We start from the raw sequence: 25,588 nt of genomic DNA on the forward strand, positions 1-25,588 counted from the left end.
TCATTACTGCGAACACTGAAACGACACATACGTAAAACACCTTATAAAAGTAAAGAATACTGATAGCAAGAAAAATTGAGCTAGACAAATTGTTTTGGGCTGGAAATAAAATTCACATAGATTTAAATAACCAGATTTTATCCACAGCACAAAAGTGCTGTATACGGCAAATAAGGTTCAGCTTTGTAACTAATGTGTCATCAAAGTTCACATAACCCAGAAATCAAAAGTGACATTATCTCTTTAGTAGAAGTATGCCGGTTTTCAGTCTGGGTTAGTACGTGAAATACATACAGCAGGCTGTGTTTCAGAAATCATCCTTTTGTCCTGTAACAGGGTTTCTATTAAGAAAGGAAGTGCAGGGATAAAATTATTATTTCACGTGGTTTTACCTGACCAAACTACAAAATTTCATGTTATTACTTGACAAAAAGTAGTGGTATTTTAACTGGGGAACCTGCAGGGAAATGTCAGAACTTCGGAAGAACATAGCCTCCCTGTGAGAGGTAGTTTAGCAAAATACATTGGTAAAACCCCAGTGTTTTACAGCATCTGTAGAAGGTAGTGTAAAATTTTATCTTCTATTTTGTTGACTTTTCTAGGATGAAACTGATGACTTCATGCGTATTGAGGTTTCAGACTCACAAACGAACAATGCAGAACATTTCTTCTCACAGAATGCGACCTCAATTCCTAAAGAGAGGGAAAAATGCTGTGTTGTTTCTTCCATTCCAAAGTGTGTCCCATTTACTGCATCATTAATGCTTCAATGAATAGTTACAGTCCACTATTGCATCAGCAGGACAGACTTGGTTCAAAAAGGAAAAACAGATTTTCATTGTGCACCTAGGTCATGAAGCCCACAGTGGCAGGAAATACCTTCCTTTATTTACAAGCATGGAATCTTAGAATGAGTTCGGAATTCTTTTCCTAAAAAAACCCACCCAGCTTTGTTTATTGATCATACTTTAGTCTTACTAAAGTATATCAAGTTATTAAAGCAATTGTATGCTGTTCATAAGTAGATGGGAAAAAATATGTTTACAAAGTGTACAGTGAAAAACTATGTACCCAATTCTATTTTTTTTTTACTTTAGCATTCTCTGTAATGTAGATTAGAACAATACTTTACTATGGGCACTTATATTAATGTTCACATTAATTTTTTAGTAGCTGACACATAAAACCTGAGCTAAAGAACTGAAGGCTGTTTTATTTGTAAACTGAGAGGCAATGGACTGTGCTTACAGAATTTGTCAGTGGATACCACTAGCTGCTGACAAAAGGATGCAAAAAGCAGAAAACACTTGTACTATTCTATACAAAGTTCAAATTCTCTTACAGTCCCTTTATCTCAGCTGCTCTATGTCCCAAATGTACACTGTCCAACTCTTTTACTCTTTACTTAACTATGTCATATGACAGCCTCAAACTTTCTTTTTTTCCTAACCTTATTTCTCATTCCAGCCCTTTTTAGCACCTAACTGTTTTGTTAAATTTAACTTTTTACCCTGCCTTCTGGCTCTCAGTTTCCTAATACAACCAGCTGCAGTTCATACACCTTTATCAGGCCACCCAACCCACTATAATCTCAAGATATTAGTCACTTTCCATCATCTACTAACTCCCCCTTCATGTTGTGCATTGCTTTTAAAAACTTCCAAGGTTCCATGCTCTTTAGTTTTCATATCAACTTCACAGGATTTCAACCCAATGTATTTCTCCTTTTCTTTAGTTAGTTTAACTCCTATTAATATGGGTAGGACACAAACACATTCTCTTTGGTCTACTGAGAAAATTATTTTCAGCTTTACACTGGTAGGCTTCTAATATTTGTTTAAAAGCCACAGCTGGGGATAAATCATACAGGCACATATGCAGACATGAAGTCACATCTTAACATACAGCAAGGCCCTGCTCCAAATCAGGGAGCTGTTTAAAGGCTATCAAGCAAGAAACTGACTCTAATTTTAAGATGTGCAAAACATGTATTCTTCCCTAAGCCTCCTTTCATCAAAATCCTAATTTTTTAAAAAATGTAAGCAACAAAAAGAGGCAGCATTTTCACAGTAAAAGCATGCTTGAGCACCTGCTGGAGAATAGCCCTGTAAACATAAGCTACTGTAAATTGCACAGAATAGGGAGAAAAAGGGAAGAAGGTGTCAAAAGGAAATTAAAACAGTTTTCAGAAACAAAAAAAAAACATACATTGGAAGTACTGAAATTTTCATTCTTGTTAAAGGAAAACAATCCAACCCAATATAAAATTCAGGCAGTTAAACTAAAATTATTATGGACTTTACATATACATTACCATCCCCAGAATGAATTATACTGATATATAGAGTTTGTTTTATGAAGAGAGAATTATTAGCAAGTGTCAAACTGCAGGAATTAAGTGATGCTACAGACTGCACTAGATCTGAGCACATTTTATTATTCACTGATTCATAAGTAGCAAGCATTGCAATGAAACAACTGACCCCAAATTCCACAACTGGCAGCTGCTAGCTGTTACGTTGATGATGGAAATCAGCCGCACAGGAAGGACTGGACACAAAAAAAAAAAAATATTAATCAGTAAAAACAGACTAGAGTGGCCCAACCGCTTTAATAGTGAATGCACCACAGGGTCATCAAGTAAAGAGAAAGCAAAAGGAAAAAACCTACTCAACTGAAGAGCAAACTAACAGAAGAGAAAAAGGGAAGTTTCTAAAAAGAACACAGAATGAAACTACATGAGAAAAAGCATGCACCCCCCATACCTTTCCATGGTAATATCAAATTAGCAAGTGGAGTTTAAATAGCCGCTTTAGAGGCAAGAGACATAGCTGCAGCTGGTGACAAGTCTCTTGGCAATCATATAACCAGAAATTTAGATTCAGGTTTCTTAGCTAACAACCTATAAATAAAAGGCTTAGCCTCTTTCAGTTTCACTTACCTATACAGAAAACATGCAGCAATACTTGTTTCAGATGGAATATCAGACAATAACATGCAGTACAAGTATAAAATAACTAAACTTTTCTCCAAATGATTACACCAGAACTTATGAAAGACACAATTTTATGTAAATCTACTTGCATGTGTAGCTACACAAGCATTTACAAACACACATATATTTATATGTATTATACATACTGAACACAAATCTTCCCTTGTTACTCTTAACTGCAGAGAAAAACAGTGTGCTATGTTCAGTTAAATTTACAGAACACACACAACCCAAAGGATGTCATGCATCACTATGATCTGAACACAAACATCCACGAACTATAGCACAAATGACACTTTACTGTCTGGTACTGCTGATGCCTCCCAAAAACACTGCTTGACACCAACTATGGGAAAAACAGTAACTGTGATAGACAAGACCCATGCCTATCCCCCAGAAGGGGACACTGCAGCTCAAAAAAGTAGATAAGGAAAAAAACTCTAAAAGCATGAAATAAAACAAACCCTACCCATCCACTCCGTCCATGTGTCAGAATCTCTCACTCTTTGCTCACTCCCTGTAAACTGCAATTGTGTGCTCAGCTCCTCAGGCCTCAGGAGTCCCCCTCACACACACACAAAATATACAACAAACATTTACTAGGCCAGTGCCTCAGAACTTAAGATAACCACTTAACCAAACCAACACTTAGTTTACAGATACTTGTCCTGGGCCTGAAATCAAAGATCACAAATTTCAATCCTCCATCAAGTTTCCACTGTTAGTATAGCCCAGCAGCTTCTACTACCAGACACTATTTAATATAGACTCTCTGGAAGCATCCAAACATTTATCTCCATATTAGAAGATGATATAGGATCTGAAACAACTAGTAGAGATGAGAAATCTTCTCGCTTCCTAAAAAATCATGTGTCACCTGGCAGCCTTTGAGAATGAATGTCAGCCTTATCCATTTGTAGAGATGTAAATATCTGAAGTCACTTTCACATGCTCATCTACAGAGCAGGCTATTAATTGCCAAAAGAATTAAGCTTAAAGTAAATATATTCAACATCATTAGCAAACACATAACCACAAGGAGGGGATTAGCATATTTGATTCAAACTTGATCTTAAACACCAAATTTGGATCTCAAAATAATTTACAGTTGGAAGTTGGAGAATGTTGTCTAATTTTCATTTAGCGCTATTGAAAACTTTGTACTAAAAAGAGCATTTTGTTGATGTAACTCAGTGGTAACTACTGGTTCTACTGATGGTAGAACAGAGAGAATGATGTGCTGTGAGCTGCATTTCAAAGCTGTAAGAAGCCTCCAACTGTCAAAACTATCTGGATACCAGCCACCGGCATCCTACTCTCACCACCTGACTTACAGCTCCTGGGACAAAGCCCAGGAATCGCACTGGGAGTACACAGTGCAGTAGAGGCAATTAGCAGCAGGTTACCTCCAAGGTACAGTCATTACTTCAGGCACCTGCTTTCTTTATGTGGCCACTACTTGGCAGTTCTCAAGCAGCAGCTATATTTGCTGGGGTATTTTAAGAAGACTACAGCCAGCAGGCAGTTGCCCTCTGCAGCTGGGGAGCAGGTGGCAATACCACAGCCATTTGCCTAACACATAGCAGTGTGCTGACAACATTTGGCTTTTTCAATCATTGATGAGAGCTCAGCCACACTGATACAATACAAGCTGATCATAGTCATTACCTAGGAAACATATTCAAACTCCAAGTGGGTATGTGAAAAGGTAATATGATAATTTAAAAGAGAGCTATGTTTTAGAACTACTAATTACTAGCAAATGAAGCTAACTAAATAAATAAAACTTAGAATCCAAAGACTATTCAGCATCAAGCTGTAACAAGTAAAATTATCAGAATTCAGAAAGCCTTTGGAAGGGTTTAACTATCTGTGAAGCTACTTGAGGCCTGAACAGAGCAAGCGTTCAAGGTATTTCTAGGTAGCAAGACTTCTGAGTAAACAGGAAAGAATGAGCAAGAAATACAGGGCACTTTATTCCAAGACAACACTTGGGTTACATCCCCCTCTGCTGGAAATGCCTTAGTACACATTGTTACACAATAGTCCGAGAAAATGCTAAGAGAAGTAAAACAAATTAAAAACATGTGGAAAAGAGCACATATAACGTGGTTTTCATTCACTCATGTTTAGTTTTCCACTTGCAGCTGAGTAAGCACCCCTCACAGAAGAGTAAGTGCTGTGATATCAAGTATAATTACTGACAACTTCAGATCTATCATCAGGCAAATCAGCTTTGACACTACTTTGTGTATGGTGTGAACAGCCTTATTAACTTAGGCAAGAGTATCTTAAAACAAAGGAATTTTTGGAATTTGGGAATCAGAAAAATTCAACAACTTGCATCAGGTGGCATGGAATAATTGAAATGGCCTTTCTAAATCAGAACTGCACAAGAATACACCCAGAGGTGACTGACTGGGACAATTTTTCTTCTCCATGTTTCAAAATCTCACCTCTCCACATGAGGGGCTTTTCTAAGGCTGAACTAATGAATACAATAGTCAAGACCCAGAGAAAAGAAACAAGGATTTGTAACCGCCACTTAAAAGATCTGAATGAGGTTCACCATTTTCTCTTAAAATGTTTCTTATTTGCAGTTTACTTTGTAGCTCAGTCTTAAAATAACTAGTCATGTTTTGACTTTAGTTGCCCCAGATAGTTCCAAAATAACATCTGTCCCTCTATAACACCACTTCAAGATAAGAAAAATCTCAGTTTCTCTCTACCATTTCCCACTTCCTTATTTATCATTTCATTAATAAAAGACTCTCATCATCCATTCCCTTCCTGTCTTACTGTCACTGCTTTGAGTAAGAAGACAGCAATACTGCCATGCTTGTTGTAACTATCTTGGTTTGATACTCACAGCTGCAGGCATGGCTATGTGACTCTGGACATAGGGCTGGTGATGCAGTGTTTGAACTCCATGATCAGAATACAGCTGGTATAAAAAAAAGGACAAGAAATTAGCACAGAAGCTTGTTTCACAATGTTAAGTTTTTAGGCCTATCATATGAATTTAGAATCAGCACAACTTCAAATTGTGGGATATGTTTATCTGAACTACTAACTTTTTTAAAACCGCTATGTCAATATTTAAATCGATATTTTCCCCAGTGATCTGTAAAGTTTAGTTAACTTTGTTATCTTAAATCGGTGTCACAAATCACTTTCCTTGACAGAAGTAGCAGCTTCTCTATTACAAATCCATTTCACTCAGTTCTAATGGGAACAGTGTTTAAATGTGTAGATTAGCACATTGAAAATGTAATTCTCAGCAGTATCAGACTTATAAAATATTTACAAACAAGTAATACAGACTATTCTCGGAATTTTACACAGTTCTTCTGACACTTGACACACTGCTTCCATTAACATGAACAAATTGCCTACCTGTAAACCAAGAACACATTATATCCAAATATTCCTTAAATAATTTAATCTATTTTCTTAATAGTCAGGGATTTCAGCTATCTGTACACCTTTATATCAAAATCATGAAACAGCAAAGGTAAAATAGTACTGTTAATAAGATTATGATTATAAAATAAATATCAAGATTTATGCACTTTCAAAAAAGAAAAAGCCTCAACTCCATAACCCAAGCCTTGTATTGTTCAGTATCTTTGTAGGGAAATTAAATTACTTCAGCATGTCAGAATTTTCCACTTCAGATGTCTGAAATACCAGTTTTGGAATTTCTCTTGTAGCAATAAAATACCCATTTACTTTTGGAACAATACTTGATTAACAGTATTAACAATTAGATATCCTAATTTAATATCTATTTTGGCCTCCTTGTTCACAAGGAATGAATATTTGATGAGTACCAATTAACACCAAATTGAAAATGTGTGTAATTCAGTTTTTCTGTAGCCATTTACTATGATTTTTAACATCCAATTATGAAGAGATAGGTTAAACGATTAAGTATTTTTTGCTTACTTTTTTTGATTCTATATCAGTAACATTCCTAATGCTTAAGAGATTCTTGAAGTACAATAAAGTACTCTTATTTAATTCAGATCATGAGAATATTTAGAAATAAGCTTCTACTCACAGAATTTCTTCAGGAAACTACTGTGGTTCAGGGATATTCAACCCAACATTCCAAAGAATGAAATCCCATTTTACTTAAACATTACTTGCAAACAAAACCAACTGACAAGTCCTTCTGTTGTTCTCTGTAATACATTTGTGACTCTCTAGAATATTTCAGAATCAAAACATTTTCCTAGACACGAAGAGAAATTCTAACTTGAGGACACCTGAAATTATTTAACATCAACGTAAGTACCAGAACAGTTTACCTTACTGCTCTAACAGCCAGTGCTTAAAAGAAAAGATTGTATTTTTCAACTACAAATAAGCACTTCAATTTTCAGTACCCTTTTTTACATTTTTAAAAATACCTCAGGAACTGCAGCTTCCATTAGGAGAGGTGGAGATATACATCCACCTTCCTGGTTAATTCCTATTGGCTGATAAAAGACTTCAGATGGTTGCAGATACAGGAGTGGAGGTGAAGAGGTAGGAGACTGAAATAAAACACATGATTCTAATAAATTTCATGGTTTAAGCAGGATAAAGAGAAGAGTTTCTTTTACAGTCTTCTTTGCTACATATGAGCAAAAGAAAAAGCTTTAAAATAAAGTGTCAATTTAATTTTTGATAAAGAATCTAAGTGAGAGGGAAGTGGACAGAAAGGTCAGGTAGTAGGAGAAAAAAATGTTCTTCAATTTTTTGTGGTTTTCTTTATGTACATTTTGGAGAGCACTGCAAAATCCTAAAACTTGTAAAATTCACACTTAAGATCACATAAACATACTACAGTTAAATTTTCCCTTGCTACAGTGTTACACCAGCAAAATAAGTTTTTTGTTTTGAAATTATTGGAGTATCTCTGTAATTCAGCACCCTGATTTCAAAGCAGTGGATTGATCTATTTGAGTGGAACAGACCATAAGTGGACGAGGCTGGCTGCTATTAAAATCATCAGGCTACATTTTAACAGTTCAAGCTTAAGGAACTTGGCCCTCCTTCCATGTTGAAACTCTGAGTTCCTCAAGTGTTAAGATTTCCACATTAAGCTGCTCTTTTACAAAATAGATGGAAGTCTCCCCCTAAAATGCCTAAGTCAACAGTATCTTCTTCCTACTTCAAGGGTCTGGGTCTAATTTCACCTTCTGCGTGTCCACATGCTTCTGCTAACTACTTCTATGAAATGTCACAGTTATTACCAGATAATTGGTAAGTTAATACCAATTTCTTTAATCAGGCAAAATCTGGTAGTTTTTACCTACTTCTAAACAATTTGTTACGTATTTTGATACAAATATTTTGCTAAATGGAAGGGGAGGGGAAGATGTTTTCTTTACATCAGATTTATATTTAATGTTTCAATGGATGCTATTTTAAGCCTTCCATTGTAGCAGCAAATGTTGTAAATACATTGCTAAAATATAGTAATTATTACTAATTTTAACCAAGTTGTGAACAGTGGGAAATACCACTCTCAGATAAGTACAGCATACCTTTAAACTGAAAAGGTGAAAAGGAATGGTAAAATGCTGCAACTACAAACTGTATTTACCTGTGGGACAGACCACTGCCACTGACTTGAAAGACACTGTGCTGGTGCCTAAAATTGAACAAGATGATGTCACTAATGTGGTGAAGAACAAATACACATAGAATACTATTATTCTCAAATCTGTAATTAATTCTCAACTAAAAAGAGGAAATATGACTTTCATTAAGACGCAAATTATTCAGGAACATGGTTTTTCAGGAACAAGCCTCCAACTTGACCATTTCATAAACTTCAAAAATTAATTAAGTCGCATTTTCAACAGAGGTGCTCAGAACACAAGAATCAATGGACCCAAGCTAGACCACTAAAAAATGTGGTAGCTTTAAGGGAGAAGTCTTTTTCAATGAGAAGGGTCAAGTATAGGAAGAGGCCCTCTAGAAATGTGTAGAATCTTCATCATTGGAGCTACTTAAAGCCCAACTAGACAAGAACCCAAGAAACCTGACCTAACCAGCCCTCTTCTGAGCAGGACTTTGGCTTGGATCATAAGCCAGTTGTCCTGCAACACAAAAGAAAGTGTAATTTATTAAACTTCCACATAATTACATAAAAAATTAAATTGTATTCTACAAAAATCTTCAATGAAGTTAAAATATGTTTCAGACTACTGTTATGAGCAATCTTTTTGTTTCCTATGAATAAACAGACCTGAGAGGGTGCTGCAAAGAGTACTGCATGGCTGGAGGATTAGGGATGGTCTGAAAATCATTTTCAAACAGATACCTGATAATGGTACGTAGGAGACTGATAAACAGGTGGAGCAACCATTACAGGTGAACTGGAAACAGTGCGAGACTTGAAAAGAAAAGAAGTTACAAATCTTAATGCAGCAATTTCATAAATTGTCACTCTGATTACACACAGCTCTGGACCATTATAATGCTGAACCATCCCCCACCCATTAAAAATGACTCACAAAATTTTAACCTACACTTAAGCTGCTTCAAATCCAGTGTCTCTAATGGCTTATGTTATATCAAACAAATATTTCTGGCACATTCACATACACTTTTCTAGAAAGCACTAGACCATCACTACCCACAGACAGTAAAACTCCTGGGGCAAGGCCCAGACTGATTATGAACTATCCTGTCCAGCAGGTCACACCATAGAAGAAGGCCCCTGTAGAAGCAAAATAAACTGAGGTGTTATTTTTTAAAAATCCAAACAAAACAACACAAAATAAACAGTCTAATATAAGGAAGCCATTTAAACACAAAGCATAAGGCAAAGCTGAAGGAACTGAAGCAGAAGAGACTTGAAAACACTGCAGTTATCCTGGTCCATAGGAAAGCGTAAATACCACAATAAATTCCTTACTGGCCATGGCTGCTGAACAGGAGAGACTTCAGATGTATGAAAATAAGCCACTCCATTATGGTAAACATATGGATATCCACTGGAAGTGGTCAAGTACATTGTACCAGCTTCTGGTGATACAGCAGTAGTTGCATACATTGTACCAGCTTGTGGTGTCACAGCAGAACCTGGAATAAATATTTTACGTTTTATTTACAGGTAACTTTTTTCGGACGTGTACACCATAAAAAAAAAAAATCACTTTTGATCTTCACAGAAAGAAGTTCCTAGATAGGTAACTCTCTCCAATAAAGTAAAAGAAACAAAAAAATATTGAGAGATAAAAGAACCAAGAGACCATAAATGTATTTATTTCAACATTTCCACTTGCATACACCTGCTTCCATTGCAAACCATTCTGAGCACATGCCACACACAGCAGTAGTGCAGTGCAAGACCAGGTATATCTTGGTTAAAAACTTCTATTCATATTGCCAATACATAAATGCAAGTAAAAATACATACGAGCATTAGGACTCCGCACTTGTTTTCTTATTGCTGGTCCAATATTCAATTTCTTATCCTTATAGTTGAGTTTTTTAGCCTAGAATTGAAGAAAGATGACATTATTATTTTCTACACTGATCTAGGTGTCTGAGAAGTGAAAAATAACTTAGTAGGTTTGATATATTGAGCACGAGAGCATAATTGCTGCAACCAGACTCTAGGATATTTGTCTAAACCAAATGAAACTCCTCAAGGTCTGTTTTTAATACTAACACATAGTTAGTAGACAACACAAAAGGAAGTTCTGGAGACATTACTCAAAGTAGAAGGGTAGGAAAAAAAAAAATCACCAGAGGATGACCTGAGTCTCATATAACAAAATTCTAGAGTATAAAACAAAAAACATTAATTTCATACATAAACTGAAGCCTAGAAACTCAGCTTAAGATGGAGAAAGACCTAGATGCTATGTGAGCTTAAGATGAATGTGAAATAGCAGAAATGTGCAAAGATGAAAAAGGTGATAGAATTATAGGATATCTAAATTAAAGAACTTACAGTAGGCAAAGTAAGACATCAGTAAGACTCCATATGGAACAGCCTTTCATTTACAAGAGGGGCTAAATGGTACAAAAGGGTATCATTTACAAAATAGTGCCCAGTACCACTGGTGTTTAGTTCACAGAAATAAAGCAGTTTAAGAGAAGCCAGGGCAAGAAAGCCAGCTGACTCAAGAAGTTACTGCTTGCATACTTTTTTTTACTCTATTAACTTCAAACAAAGGTTTGGAATTTCCAACATTTTAACCAGCCTTCTAATTGTGAAAAGGAGATTTGCATGTCTCAGATGCCATTTTCTTGGGTTTGTTTCCCTGCACCTTGATTCCCTCACGTGAATGAGTAACTCCTGGCTGACAGATGTCTCCGATACATTCCAAGCAAAATACAAGAGCACATATTTCACAAAACCAAATGACCTGAAGAGCTGACCATGTCTCAAGGGAGGTTCTACAACGAGTGTCAAGACAGTAACACAGCTGAGAAGGAAAAAGTACATGACTTGAGCTGCATCACTGAGGGCTTCAAGGGAACCCAACTGTTACTAAAAAGAATGAAATCAGGTCTGACAAACAAACATGACAGAATAAAAAACAGCAGTTATCTTCCTAATTTCCACGCAAAAATCCTGACAGCAGTGGAATGTGAAGGATAAAATCTTCATAACTCCACATGTACTGTAGACTAAGAAAATAAAGACCAATGTTAAAGTCAAAAACAGTACTATGAACTAGAACTTCCTTCCTTAGTTCCAGAATAGCTCAGTATAAATCTTATCTTAGATCTCTTTAAACCACTTAATTAACTACTACACCAAAATTATCTTCAAATGCAACTTGGCAGAGGACCACACTACTCAGGCTTAGTATGAAATTAATTAATTCATTTAAGAGACAAACACAATGGGGACTGTCACTTACATCTTGTAAAATCTTCTGTGCCTCTTCTTGGGTTTCAAATGTGACAAAGCCATACCTAAACAAAAGTGACAGAAGCTAAGCCTCAAGTTTTTATCTACAAACACAGTGCATTGTTACTTGATGTACAGTACAAGTGACACTACAAGGTAAACTAATGGGTAAAAAAAGAACTGTAGAAGTAAAGACTGAACTAACAACTGTATTCCTAGCATCTTGCTTATTACATTCAAATACGTGGTACTATATCACCATGAATGACCAGCTGTTCCTGTTACTCAGCCTATGCCTTAAATTCCTTCATTGCTATTAAACAAGGATTTTGATCTAAACCTTTCACTTGTTGTGGTGACCAAAGATGAGACACCTGGGATTTTTTTTGAAGTTACTATTATACTGTAATTCACAGTACAGCTCCCACCTACCTCAGCAACAGCTGTGAATGCTCCACATTGGCACAAGCACTAGCCACTATTTTAAACTGAGTTCTCAGAAAAAGCAGTGGTGCAGCCATTATCTGTGAATGCTCATGTAATTCTTAACACGACTAGCAATAAAAAGAGTTCTGTGGAGACCAAGGATGAAGCCATTCTTATACTTTGTGACACAATGTGTCTTTTAGCATATCTCTTCTAACTGCTGCAATAAATCAAACAGGCTTTCCACTCAGGACTCCTGCTTTTTCCAAACCCCCTCAATTCATTCCCAGAGTAATCTTGGTGGTGCTGCCAGCACAAAGGAAGTATCTGAATGTATTCAACACACACATAAGAAAACAAAAAATCCACCCTCCCCCACTAAATCTGACTTTCTAAATTCATATCCTTTTGAAAACTTTTAGTATTTCCAACACATGATTTGTTAGGAACTAGCACATTTCTCAGGGTCAGATTACAGAAGGTATGAGCCTTTGCCCTCCCTGCCAGCAGATCAGATTTTGCAATACAAGCTATCATTCTCTGTGAGCATTTGTATGCTAATTTAAATACAGAGGTTCAGGAAATCTCTGACCAGCCAAACTTCCAAATTTGTGGGCTGTTCTCCTATTGTCTTCTCCAAACAATCCTGAAAATATTTCCAAGTTCAAAAAAGACAAGGTATTTTCCTGTTTGGGACCTCACCTACACAGACTTTTCATTCTGTAGACTGTCTGGACAATAAACTAAGAGATGCAATCACAAACTGTTAAGTTTTTAAAATCACTTGTCAAGCAAAAGCAATGAAGCCTGTGCTTGGAGTTCAATAGGAAACCTAACAGCATGGAAAATAATTATTTTCCAACATATCTGCTGTGAGACATATGACAGCAATCACAACCACATAATCATCATGGGTTATATGGACACATGCACTGCAATTCTCAGATACTTCTTGGTATTTACTAGGCTTGATGACAGACCCAGGACCAAGTCTCTGATGCCATGCTAGTGCACTCTGCGCTAAGAGCTGCAGCTCAGCACATAACTTGCTGATACAGGTTAAGCTCTGACAACATTAAAACTGTCCTTACTGCTCAGGAGAGAACTTCAGAGGTGAACTCTCATGTACATCCCTTTTTGCTTCAGCCCTCTTTGCCCTCTTCTCTGGCAGCGCCACTTCCCCATCTTATTTACATCACCATCCTTTGGGTTACAGCAGTAATTTTACTCTGCTATTTTAATATTTCTCTGTATTTGTTCTTTGTCATGTCTCCTACTGGTGATTTCCAGTCTCAGTCTCCATTTTATGTAATCATGATTTAGTGTTAGATCTGTCCTCTACACTGCTGTTCCAAAAATCTTCACACAAAAATCTGTCACAGCCATGCACTCCAGCACAATCAGGTGTATCTCAGCTCCTCCTCCACTTTAGGCTCCTTTCCATACTGGCTTTCAGTAATAGAAATAAATATATTTAATAACTAAATAACCTTGCTAGGATAATCTACTTAGGTAATAGTCATTAAGAAAATCTGAAAAAATTTGAACTATTGATTTTGTCCTAGCTGCACACAGCTTCATCTTATAACAACATGATTAACAGAGTTTTAATTATGCAAATTGAAGACGTTTATACAGATATATTAAGGGCAAGAAGAGATTTTTGCATACACATAATATCCCAAACATCAATGATAAAATATATGAGCTATTAAAAAACGAAATCATATTTACTATAGTCAGCTTTTCGTTATTTTCAATTTCCACAATACACTTATTCTACTATACCAACCCCTTCGATACTCCAGCTCTGTCATTTATTATCTTCACTTCTGTCACACTGCCATACTGAGCAAAAAACTTCTTCAGGTCATTTTCATTAGTCTAGTACAGTAAATCAAGAGAGGAAAAAAAGAGGAAAAGTTGGTTTGCATAGTCATTCAATTAATTAGTTCAACGTTTACCGTAAGACTATTAATGGACGTACTTTGGAAGAAGTTTGCCACAAACTAATTATAACCCTGCACATGAAGACACAAGAATGAGCAAGTATGAGCCTCAGGGCCCATTTAACTACTGCATTAATTATTCAGCAATAATTCTAGAAACTTCTCATTAAAATTTCTCATTAGTAGATTTATGTAACAACTGTCCTTTTACAGTTAAGATCACTGAAGCAGGTGTACTAGATCTGAATTTTAGTTCCTGTTAATTACATGCTAGAGCAGTTTGCAGTATGAAAAATCACTGCCATATTTTCAACTGCAACACAGCAGAGCATACAGATACACGCAGGTCACATAAATGAAAAAAAACCCAACCCTACACCACAGTGATTTAGTGGTTAAATCCATTGAATAGATCATGAGCCCTCTTTCTGAAACGGTTTGATCATGACAGTCTGCAAATATGCACAGCCACACTAAAGGAACTCCCCACTGTGAGTAAGAAAATGCTATTTCAATGGAGAGTGGTCTAAGTCAACTTGGAAGGAACTGTCCCCTTCCAAGTATACAGGGAATAAAACAACTTTCTAATGTAAAGGCTCACCTAAGCTTTGTGAATACTCCTCTGCCTTCTATGAATCTTTTTTAACAATGTAAGCATGTATCAGGTGCGATGCTGTAAGCACCCCGTTTGAGTTTTAAGTTTTGTTCCACACAGCCCTCAGTTAATGCTGCACCTAACACTGGGAGAATCATGGTTATATGCATGCATCATTCAGCTATAGTCTTCCTTAACAAAGTACACCAAGTACTGTTTTACTTCTAAGTGAATGACTTGGATTGTTTGCATAAAATTCAGGGAATCCTCTCCAGCACATCAAAGGTTTATGTGCCTAATCCAAGTCTGAAATTGCTAAGTGCTCACAGTACTACCCAAGGACATAAGGGCTTGCTACGTGAAACTACAAATTTGGAAAGACAAAGGTTTATGTGCAGAGCAGTGCATTGATGGGCACTAAGAAGGAAATGCTGTTCTATGATGCACAGTGAAATCTGAAAGCAGCTGTGCAAACATGATACTTAAAGAAACACATTCAGAACTTGCATTTTCCTGCTTTTGATAAAACAAAGGTCAGATTCTTTAAGGAAGATTCTTTAATACTTTAGCATTAGCCTACGTCAATGACACATGGCCTGCACCACTAAAGAAAGAGCTCTTCAGACCAAGATGAAAATGTTCCCAACTGTAACTTCCCTGGCTGAATGGTTTCTCTAAATTTGAGAGACTAGGTGTTTCCTCTTACAAACAGGAATCACTGCCACGGTGATAGACAAAAATGGCAAAATCGTGAAACACCTTGTTAGAAAGCAAGTAAGTTTTCGTTTTCAACTGTTCACCCTTTTTCACAAAAATAAAGTCAACAGCTCTTGCATCACCCCAGGAGACCTGAATAAAACCTTTGGCTTAAAAAAAGTACTCCCCAAAAACCCAATACTTTTTCCCATGAGATTGCCAATAGAAAGGAATTCAAGACTGACATATAGTCTGACATATGTCATATAGACTGACAAGCAAAAAGAGAAAAGAATACCTTAAAATCAATTCCTCCATGTAGACCCTATGTAGTTTAGACCAGAAATTTAAGGTAGTATTTGATATAAAGAATCATACCAAGTGGAAAAGCAACTAAAATGGCAAAAGAGGTTCTATCCCTTCTATTTCCTTTCCCCTCTGCAAAAAAATTCCATCCTCTTTATGATTATAAAGATGTTTAAACTGCTGTCAAAAATACACGTTCATAATAAAATTTGAAGTATCAGCAACTAAATCAAGTCAAGAGACCCTTTAAAAAGAACAATAAGCACGATAATGAATAAAAACATTGATGTTGGACAGAAAAGTATTTTAACCTCTGAAATTGCAGGGAAGACAGAAGAGAGCAGGAAAGGTCTCTTTATAGCTCCAGTGATTTGCTTACTATTGGTGCAAAAAGATACTGTGGCACTTAAATAAAGTCCAAATGTACTGAAGGTCTCGTACATTTTAAAACATTAACACCTCTATTTGAATTATCTCAGCCAAATAAACTGGAAGAGCCTGGAATTTCTTGCATTTGTTATGCAAAATAGTTTGAGTGAATTGCCAATTCTTGTTCCTCTACAAATGAGTCAGTAAGCAGCAGGTCTCAATCTAGGAGGATTAAGGCAGGGAAGATACTCTGGGTGGGAACAAAGCAACAGCTAAGCAGACCATGCATGTTTTGTGTAAGTTAATGGCTTAATTAATTATCTAAAGCAGGGAAGAGAGAAAAAACCTTAACCTTAAGCTTGTCACAAACGTTAAAAGCAACTGAACGAGGTAAGAGTGGCCCAAGGTTCACTGCTATTTAAAGATTTTAGGGAATATATAAAGGCACAAGCATTCTAAGAATTAAGATCAATGCTGCAAATTACCCAGAGAAGCTTACATACTTCTTTTAAAAACAAACTCTTGCCTTGGAGAAAATGACTGTGGCGAGGAATACACACACCGTAATTCTTTGTGTGAACCAGAAGTGTTAGGGGAAAAAAAAAAGCCACTAATGTTTGCTCCCCTGGCCACATGAAACATTGTGACGGTTTATCAAATTACACTAAGTGGTATACATAAAACCTTCCACGTGCGTTTCTGCCATCAGCTCTGCTATCTCCTTTGAAAAAAGAAAACTCTGAAGAAGTGGTACATCAAAAGCTTCTAGTAGCCAGGTGTACAGAGTCAACTTTGTAGGACAGTTATGCAAATGAAGGTTTAAAGCTTGATTCTCTGCTGTAGGTTTGGCTATTGAAGTGAAGAGGACTTACCAACTAAACCAATATACATTACTATCTCTTTTTTCCCCTGTTGATCTTTATACAGCTGTAAGTTATAATTTAGCAGCAAAAAGAGAAAAGAATACCTTAAAATCAATTCCTCCGACAAAGACACGATTTGGAGTAACTGTTCCAAACCTTGGAGAAGCGATCAGATTATTTAACCTCACCGGTGACACAGCGTTGGGACACGAAGGTAAAGATTCTGTTTGCATCTGATCAGTGGCCTGCTAATTGAAAGAAAACATTTTCAAAATCTTACACGTTATTTGTCAGTAAATGAAGCAACTCTCAACAGACAACGCATACAGAATTTTTCAGAAGGCACAGCAGATACTGAAGATTAACCATGTATTTTTATTCAGACTGTAGCTCAGTGTTTAAACACTAGCTCAGTCTTAATCAATTCAGTAATTTGGTGAATATATGCTGATCTGAAGTCCAACATTAAACACTCTTCCAAACTGGATGCCAACTTGGCTTCAACTTGAAAAGTACTCTGCTGCGTAATTTTTAGGTTATCAATTCTATTATACAAAATATCTTCTACCTACTAGAAGCCCTTATTTTACACCTATACAGAATGGACGTTTTCAACTCAATCTGTGCTCTCACACATCTGCACAACTCTATTCTCTGCAACAGTCTCTGGTTCATTTTCCAAGCACCCACAACTCCACCACATGCGATCACCAAGCTCTGCACACCTGATAAGAACAGGTCTTGAAGAGTAGTGTTTAAATTCAATGCCCTCTTGGCCTACAAACAGCACACAGTGGTCTGAACAGAAATTCCCTCTGCAGAAGAACAGACTGCTTTTGTCCCAGTAAAGGAACATAACACAATGGGATCTCATGGAAACCATTACTTAGTGAAGCCTGCCTCATGTGTTAACTTCCAGCATACTTACACTTGTGAACCGTAGAACAATTTTATTGTAAACTCTTTTCAACACAATACTGCCTTAGAGCCAACCCTAACTGTGAGGATGACAGGTGGAAAGCATAATATTGTCACTAACTTCTCCAACAGGATTATTTGATACTTCTTTAGCTACCTAAGAGTTACTCCTACTAATTCTAAGTAATGGGTTAATGCTATTATTGTGGGTATCTTGAAGACAATAAATCCAGCTTAGTCCACGCAATTTTAGTTTTAGAGAAGACACAAGTCTCAGTGAGTTTTAAGTGTTACATGTTAAAATTTGCATTGTGATAACAGTCGGGGGGGGTTTCCTCACCCGAGCTTTAGGTGGTTTAAAGTCCTTGGCCCTCTAAAAAGCCCCGAGTCGCATCCGTGTAAGAAAGCAGAGTCCTCAAGGTTTGTTTCCAGGTTTCTCGTGTTGTTTATTATTTGGTATCTCAAAATTTTCTCTGCTCCCAGCCGAGGTCTGGACAGCAGCCGGGACACGAGGCGACTGCCCCACAGATGGGACGTCCCCTAACATTTATACAGATTATTACGTACTGGTTATTTACTATTTTGTGCCAATGCCCAGTGCCCACACCAGAAGTGACATTTTACTTTGGTCCAATCCACTCTAACTACTTTGTGCCATCACCGCCCCAGAAAATGGAGGATGAGGAAGAAGGAGAAGTACATAAGGTACCACCCAAATTCCACCATCTTGTCCCCATTTACTTCTATTCTAAAAATTCTAAGACTATTAAATTCTACATCATCTACTGTGCTAGACTACAATTTTCACATCCTGGGAGTTTGTAATTACTTCTGCAATGTTGAGAGCTTTTCCCATGGATCAAAATCAAACCCGGTGTCTCCCTGGGCTCTGTGCCAAGGTCTCCGAGCCCCCTCGACCATCTCCCCACCCCCCTGTCCAGGGCTCAAACTCCTTTCCTCAGGTCCCAGGCCATCCAAGGGGATGTCCTGGACTCCAACAATAACCAGCTCTTTATGATCAGTGTTGCATTGAGAAAACCGTACAAAAATCCAAACATGTGCCATCAGCACATCACTTGCCTAAATATTTATATCTACCGTTTCAAAACCCTCTTTTTCATCAGTTACCCCAAATAATATGGATATGTATTAATCGATATTTTTTATGGATTACTTAGTGCATCTGGCAACCGGTCGTGAGTGGAATCGCTATTTTCATTTTTACACTGAGCACAGCCACGGTCAGACAACCTAACTCCGCGAAGGCCCGAGCTGAAGCGCATGTAACTCCCTTAACACCCGTACTCTGGGCAGTCGGTGTGCGGTAGGCTCCGAGGCAGACGCGGCCGCCCCGGCACCGTGTCCGCAGCCCCGGGGCCGCCAGCGGCTTCTCCACAGCCTGAGGCCGCCACAGACAAAATGGCGGCCCCGCGCGGGCGGGCGCGAGCCGGGGCGCCCCAGCCGGCCGGCTCCGCTGCCGCCCGCCCTCCCGCCCTCCGGCCCGGCCGCCCGGCCCCGCGGCCCCGCCGGGCTCCTCACCGCGCCCTCGGGATCCATCGGTCCTCGCAGCCGCCTCGGCCCCGGCACGTTCCCGGCACGCGTCTCGCTCCTCAGCTCCGCCTCGCGCCCAACTGCCGCGCACCAGCGGGGACGGGCCTGCAGCGGGCGGGGCGGGCTGAGCCCGGCGGCGTGCGAGGCTGCGCGGCGGGGCAGCGCTTCGTGGCCCCAGCCCTCCGCCAGGTGCCCTTCTCCCGCGCTGCCCCGGCACGCCTTCCCCGGAGAAACCCCTCCTTTCACAAATCCGTCTCCGCGCAGCCCTCGCGTACTTTCGCGGGATCCCTGCGGTCGTGCTTCTGCCCCCCGGCACCTCCGCGCCTCCAGGCCCTGGGGCTGCCGCTGCAGCCGCGCCTCCCGGAGCGGGCAGCTCGCGGCGCTGCAGTGCCCGCGGCCCCAGCGACCGTCCGCCGGCCCGGCCGCTCTGCGCTGCCCTCCCCGCGGTACCCTGCCACCGGCGGCCTCCACACAGCCACGGCACCGGGGCGGACGGTCCCGGCTGGCTCGCTGCGGTGGGAGCTCTGAGAAGGGTGTGGGTACCACCCTTCCCAGCCGTGCTTTGAGGCTCTGAGTCAGCCCAGGAACCTCCCTCTTAATTTCCCCATCACCTGGGCAGGCAGGAGGCAACTCCCAGCTGGGTTTTTATCCTCCCAACAATGGCGTGGGACAGGGACAAAAAACAGGGTCACACATTTCATCTGGCCTCTGTGGGAGAAGTACGAAAATGCCCAAAGAGGGAGTGTGGCTTACCAGGCCAAACTTGATGAGGGTCAAAACAGTTTAGTCTTAACACCTATCAACATGAACCAAAAGTCCTCATTTCAACACAAAGAATCTTCTAAGGTTCCCAAAAGACTTAAGTAGGCAGGCTAGCTGGAGAACAGCTGTGGGTCTGCGATGACCTTAGAGATAAAATTTGGGGTCTGCTGGAGAGAGCTAGAAAATAGCACTCACCTTTATGACCATTCCCCAAAATACTCTTTTTTTCACCCTTAGTGAACTGGAGGAGGAGCACCAATAGTAATGCTTGAGTCAAGTGTACTTCTGTGGTCGTTTACTGAACAGCATTACAACCTGCTCTCCTGTTCTATCCGTTCATCCTAGCTGCAAATGCATTTTGCCCTTAGAATATCTCTGGTCTGGAAAAAAGAGTGATTCAAGTGCCAAACTCATAATCAATGCAGGTACAAAAGTACTGCCTGACAAAAAACCTTGATCTGATGACAGCGGGAGCTGGTATGCAGACAAGCGTGTGCTGAGAGATTTCACCAGTGGGAAAACTTTTTCAAAGTGATCGAACATGCATAGGCTAAGTCACTGCAGCTCAACTCTGAGACTCAATGCCAGGATCACTACTATCATTAGTTTCTCTCATGGTTTTACGCTTTTGTGTTAAAATAAAGATTTGAGGAAGAGTATCTTGCCAAGGAAGAGTATCTTATACTCTTGACAAGAGTATCTACGTTATATTTTAGTTGAATTCAAGTATTTGTATTTTGCTTTATGCAAATTACACCCATCCCACCTAAACCAAACCACCATTCACATAATCTAACATTCAGCACAGACCTGCAGTCCTTATGGGACCGTACACTGCTCCTTACTTTTTTGGTGTTGCTTCAACACCTATCAGCTTCTGCAACATTACTCTTACCACACAGAATAAAACCCCATAATCTTAGAAAACTTTCTAATAATTCTGTGCCTGTAATATATAACAATATAATGCTTAACTCTTACTTTTTTTTTTTTTTTTTAGCTGAGAAAATGGTGTAAAAGCAAAGGCAATTTTAGCAGAGCTGGTAGGATTTTTTAAAAGTACTTATTTTGTGAGATTACCGAACTGTGCTGAATTGCATTCATTGACTTTTATGAATATTTATCAGACAGCATCAAAGCTCATCCTGAGAACAGCACTATATTCTAATGATGTGAAGGGCAGAATAGCCAAGCCTTTCATGTGCTTCACGTCTTAATTTGGGGGATTTAAAGTGAGAACAGCTGAAAGAATAAACAAACTTTCAGAGACATGAAAGTGTATTTTACATGGTTTTAATTGTTGTATCTTCTACATTATACCTCCCCCTTTAGTAAAGAAACCCAAATCTGGGACATTCACATTTAAAATAAGACAGTTGCGACAAAAATGGGACTTTTGCAAATAAATGAGAAAGACTGAGCTATTTTTTTACTGTGATGACTTAAAACCTGAAAATTCAATGCACCTATAAATGTAGCAAGACTACGAGTAGAGCTGGTAAAAAATACTGCCCTGCATACAAGAATTGAGTATCACAACAAAGGCTGCTGGGCTGCCCTGGTGCTGCATGGCTGCTTCATTAAGGGAATTGTTTCCTGGCTGAGGGAGCCGCTCTCAAAGGAAGTCAGGAGTGTGACTGTTTTTCCTGATTCCATGTGTCAGCAATATATACAGCATGAAATGATCTGCCCTGCTGTTCTCTCCCACAAATTAAAAGGCAGTGCTGGACAGTAAAAAGGCAGTGAAAGACAGGAGTCTGACTATGCTGGTTCCTGTAGGCTTTTGCCTTTTGTCCTTTTTTTAGCATCTGAGAAAGTCAGAGGTTAAGTGAGGAAAAATAAACTGGGGAAAAAAAAAAAAAAAAGCAAGAGAGAAAAATAGGAAGAAAAAATGAATTGGGAGGAGAAAAAGAATTCTCCAGGCAGAAAAAGACAAGTACATTTTATGAGTAATACATGGGCCTTACAACAAATTGCTATTTCACTGATTCACTGACCTTGAAAAAACATGCTACCTCTTTTGCTTCTGTTATTTTTATCTGTGGATAACAGTGCTAGTTTTCCCACCAGCCTGTTAAGATCCTTTCATGGAATTATATGCATTAATATATCCTTGTCAGAAAGTCTACCTGATGAAAGACTACTTACTTCCTGCTTTGAAGTTCATAAAAATGTCTCTTAGGATGTTACTAGAAGATTGGCTTGTGTCTCTGTTGCATACATCACTGCATTGAAAGAAAAAACAAAAATCTGTATCTTATGAAGATGATTTCTCTCTGATTTCTCTTACGAGCTTGTGAATGGATTCTCTACACCCTGAGCCCAAACTGAAAATCCCAAGAGCTCTTACATACTCAAGGACTTGGAGGAGGCCTCTTGAGGGAGTTAATAGTGCTTAGAAGCACTGATGGTGGCCACTTAAGAATTTTCTCTGTGTAAAAGTTATGGTCAGGGCTATGTGAAAAATGCAGAAGGAAGTTACTCATTTCTGGTAAGTTTTCCATTTATTCCAATGGGTGTATTTGTCTTATATGACATTTCCATATTGCAGGCCCTTTCCCCACAACATTCCCTTTCTTGGGTTGGGCACATCTCTCTTCTCTGAGCTGCAACTTCTCACTCCACCCCAGTTTCCACCATTTTCTCTAACCTTTGTCTCTAGCTCCTCCTTTGTTTCTGGTTGCCCTAACAACACTCATGCTCACCTCCTCTTTTCTCCTTCCTCCTGATTTAAAAACAATTATTAGATACAATAACTCAAACAATTGACTTTTAAAACAGGTTGCGAATCTTTCCCTACTTAACACTGAATTTGAAGAGGTTTTTCATGATTAATGTTTCAGTTAAAATCTAGCTTTATGACATCACTTATCTTGCTTGTGTTAGTCATTACAGGATTTTTATGCTTTGTTTCTGTTTCATTTTGCTCAATTTGCAACTCACTCTTTTTCCTGCATTTTGTAGAATATAGTCTCGGAGTATCTGTGAGCTCTGAAATGTTTTTTACCTTTTGCTTTCCATTCAGATCAAGGGGTTTTAAATGTTTGGACAAATAGGTAATTTAAATTCAATTTATTTGTGCTGGTTCATAGGAAATAACCCAGTGTAAGTTTTGGCCCACACTATGGACCTCAGGATTTACACAACAAGAGACATCATTCTTTCTTATTTTTTTCCCGTCCTCTCCCAAATCACAAACCTTTGAAGTGCTATGTTCAAATATGGCTCACTGAGGTTCATTGTGTATAATATCTGCTCATAAAACCATTTCTTGGCATCTTTGAACATCAAATTTGCAGAGTATATATGAGAAAAGCTCTGCTGCCTTTTGACATCTGCATAGCCTGAGGGGTTAATGCACTGGAATCTCCCAAATCTTGCTACCAAGTCTGACTGTACATCTAAGATGAGATAAAAAGAGGGTAACTGGTCAGAATTAGAGGATTCTTCCAAACCACAAAGTAAACAGGTGACTTTCTAAGTTTGCCTAACACATTTTAATATTGTTAGTCTGTAAATCTCTGTATCTGGGAGTAAAACACTCCTTGTGTTTGCAGAATGCTTCAGTTTTGCTAATCCTGCTGTAAGGTACAGTGGGAGTTAGGATAGGGTATAGATTTTAACCAGCAGCTGATTTAACCCCACTCTGAAAGGACACAGATAAACAGTGGTTAACAATTCTTCCAATTTATGCATGTTATACTCCCACAGTGGCAAATTTCAGGAAACTAAGCTTACTTAGATTAGTCATTAGACTTTTTTTTTTCCTCGTCCTTCTAACTTGACATTAAGGAACATGAGATTTTGCAATAAAAGATTAAATACACTTCATCTGTGATGGAAAATATTTTTAATCTTCTTAAAATCCTTTTCAATTAATAGCAGAGGAATTTAAGTTATTTTGAGGATTACATTGTGATCATGATCAGATTACTTTTTTTTTTCTTTTTTTTTTTTTTTTGGTGACTTTTTCTAGTGAATTGAGAGAGAGGGGCCAAATTTACATGTGTAAGAAAGAACTAAACATAAATGCTTTTAGCAGTTTTCAAATTCGTGTAACCCTGTGCTTGGAAGTGGTATCCAGGACTAGACCAGCCTATGCATAATTTAAGTGCCAGTTTAAAAAGAAAGACTTTACAGGGTATCTGTTCTCTATTTGCACATACTAGCACTTTAAGTTAGTGTAGAAGCTGTCAGAAATATTTATGGGAAATATTCAGTAAAAGTCACTGTCTTGACTTTTTTTCACAGGAAACCAGCTTTCTTTGAAATGAGGCAAATGTGGGTATATCTCTTTCCACCCTTTCCTTGTGAGGCCAGTCAGACACAGGCCTGACTCTAAAGAGAGCAATGTACTTTTAACACTTGCTTTGGGTGCATCTGGTTTAGCATTTTTGTTTGGAACAAGGGACATTTTTCCTGATCATCCTAATTTACTTGCTTGGTTCACATCACAGAGTAGTTTCTGAGTGCAAACTGATCTCTCAGTTGAAACCATGAGCTATTGTTCTCCAATGTGCAGCTCTTCCATCCATGCCACTGGATCTGTACCTCCACCAGAACTGCCAATGGAATGGATTTCAGGCTCTCACCACCAACACTCCCCACACAGACCCACTCCTATTGGGTTATTTGATACTTTCCCTCACATCCTTGTCAGGACCCCTCAGAAAGAATTAAAATTAATTCTTTTCTCCTGGTGGTTAGGCTACTGCATAGCACCTCAGTCGTCCAGGAGGCTCCTCATTAACTTCGGTCCAAAACATGTTAAGCAATGCAAAAATCTTTCAGAGAGCACGTTAGGAGGAAGATTGTATGTTTGATTAACAGGGTGAATAATAGCCGTTCTTGGTGTACTGACAAGATTTTCTCCAAACTCTTTAGCTACAAAGTAGACATGAATGTCTGACTCCTGCAGACTTGGTAGCAATTTCCTTCTGAGGTGGCCAAATTAGAGATTGTAAGAGTAGCTTTTGAACTAGAATATTGCCAGAATACTTTCTATCCTCAGTAAGAAGAACTCCTGGCTAATAAGTATCATTTTAAACCAGTGCTGCTTCCCCAGCAACTGTGCAGTTCGTGATAAGCCAAATGATCCCAAAAAGTGGCAGGTAAGTGTGTGGGAGCCATGTACATGTCTAACACTGACTATATCCATTGAGCTAGCAAGGTACACAGTACACCTGAACCTACTCCTAAATAATTACCAAAGAATGGGGGAAATGAAATACATCTATTGGATCATGCTCTTCACAGTAGTTAACAAATTCCTGTAGCCTGAAAGTTAGC

At 38.7% G+C, this 25,588-nt stretch overlaps 1 protein-coding gene across 2 annotated transcripts; it reads right to left on the reverse strand.

The window, feature by feature from the left end:
- On the reverse strand, nucleotides 1-19,637 carry BOLL (boule homolog, RNA binding protein). Of its 2 annotated transcripts, XM_066323301.1 has the most exons (12): nucleotides 19,526-19,637; nucleotides 17,173-17,313; nucleotides 14,083-14,174; nucleotides 11,875-11,929; nucleotides 10,416-10,494; nucleotides 9,912-10,078; nucleotides 9,315-9,386; nucleotides 8,592-8,639; nucleotides 7,411-7,536; nucleotides 5,865-5,939; nucleotides 2,484-2,550; nucleotides 606-693 (listed from the first exon to the last, which is right to left on the reverse strand). In XM_066323301.1, the coding sequence occupies exons 1-11, from the start codon at nucleotides 19,541-19,543 to the stop codon at nucleotides 2,533-2,535; spliced, it is 891 nt and encodes a 296-aa protein (XP_066179398.1). In that variant the 5' UTR covers nucleotides 19,544-19,637; the 3' UTR covers nucleotides 606-693; nucleotides 2,484-2,532. The 2 variants fall into 2 exon arrangements, with proteins under 2 accessions (XP_066179397.1, XP_066179398.1); XM_066323300.1 differs by lacking the exon at nucleotides 2,484-2,550 and having other exon boundaries at nucleotides 1-693.
- Nucleotides 19,638-25,588: the final 5,951 nt, after the last annotated feature.

The sequence above is a fragment of the Sylvia atricapilla genome, chromosome 7 (genome assembly GCF_009819655.1).
Source record: "Sylvia atricapilla isolate bSylAtr1 chromosome 7, bSylAtr1.pri, whole genome shotgun sequence".
In the NCBI taxonomy this organism is placed as follows: Eukaryota; Metazoa; Chordata; class Aves; order Passeriformes; family Sylviidae; genus Sylvia; species Sylvia atricapilla.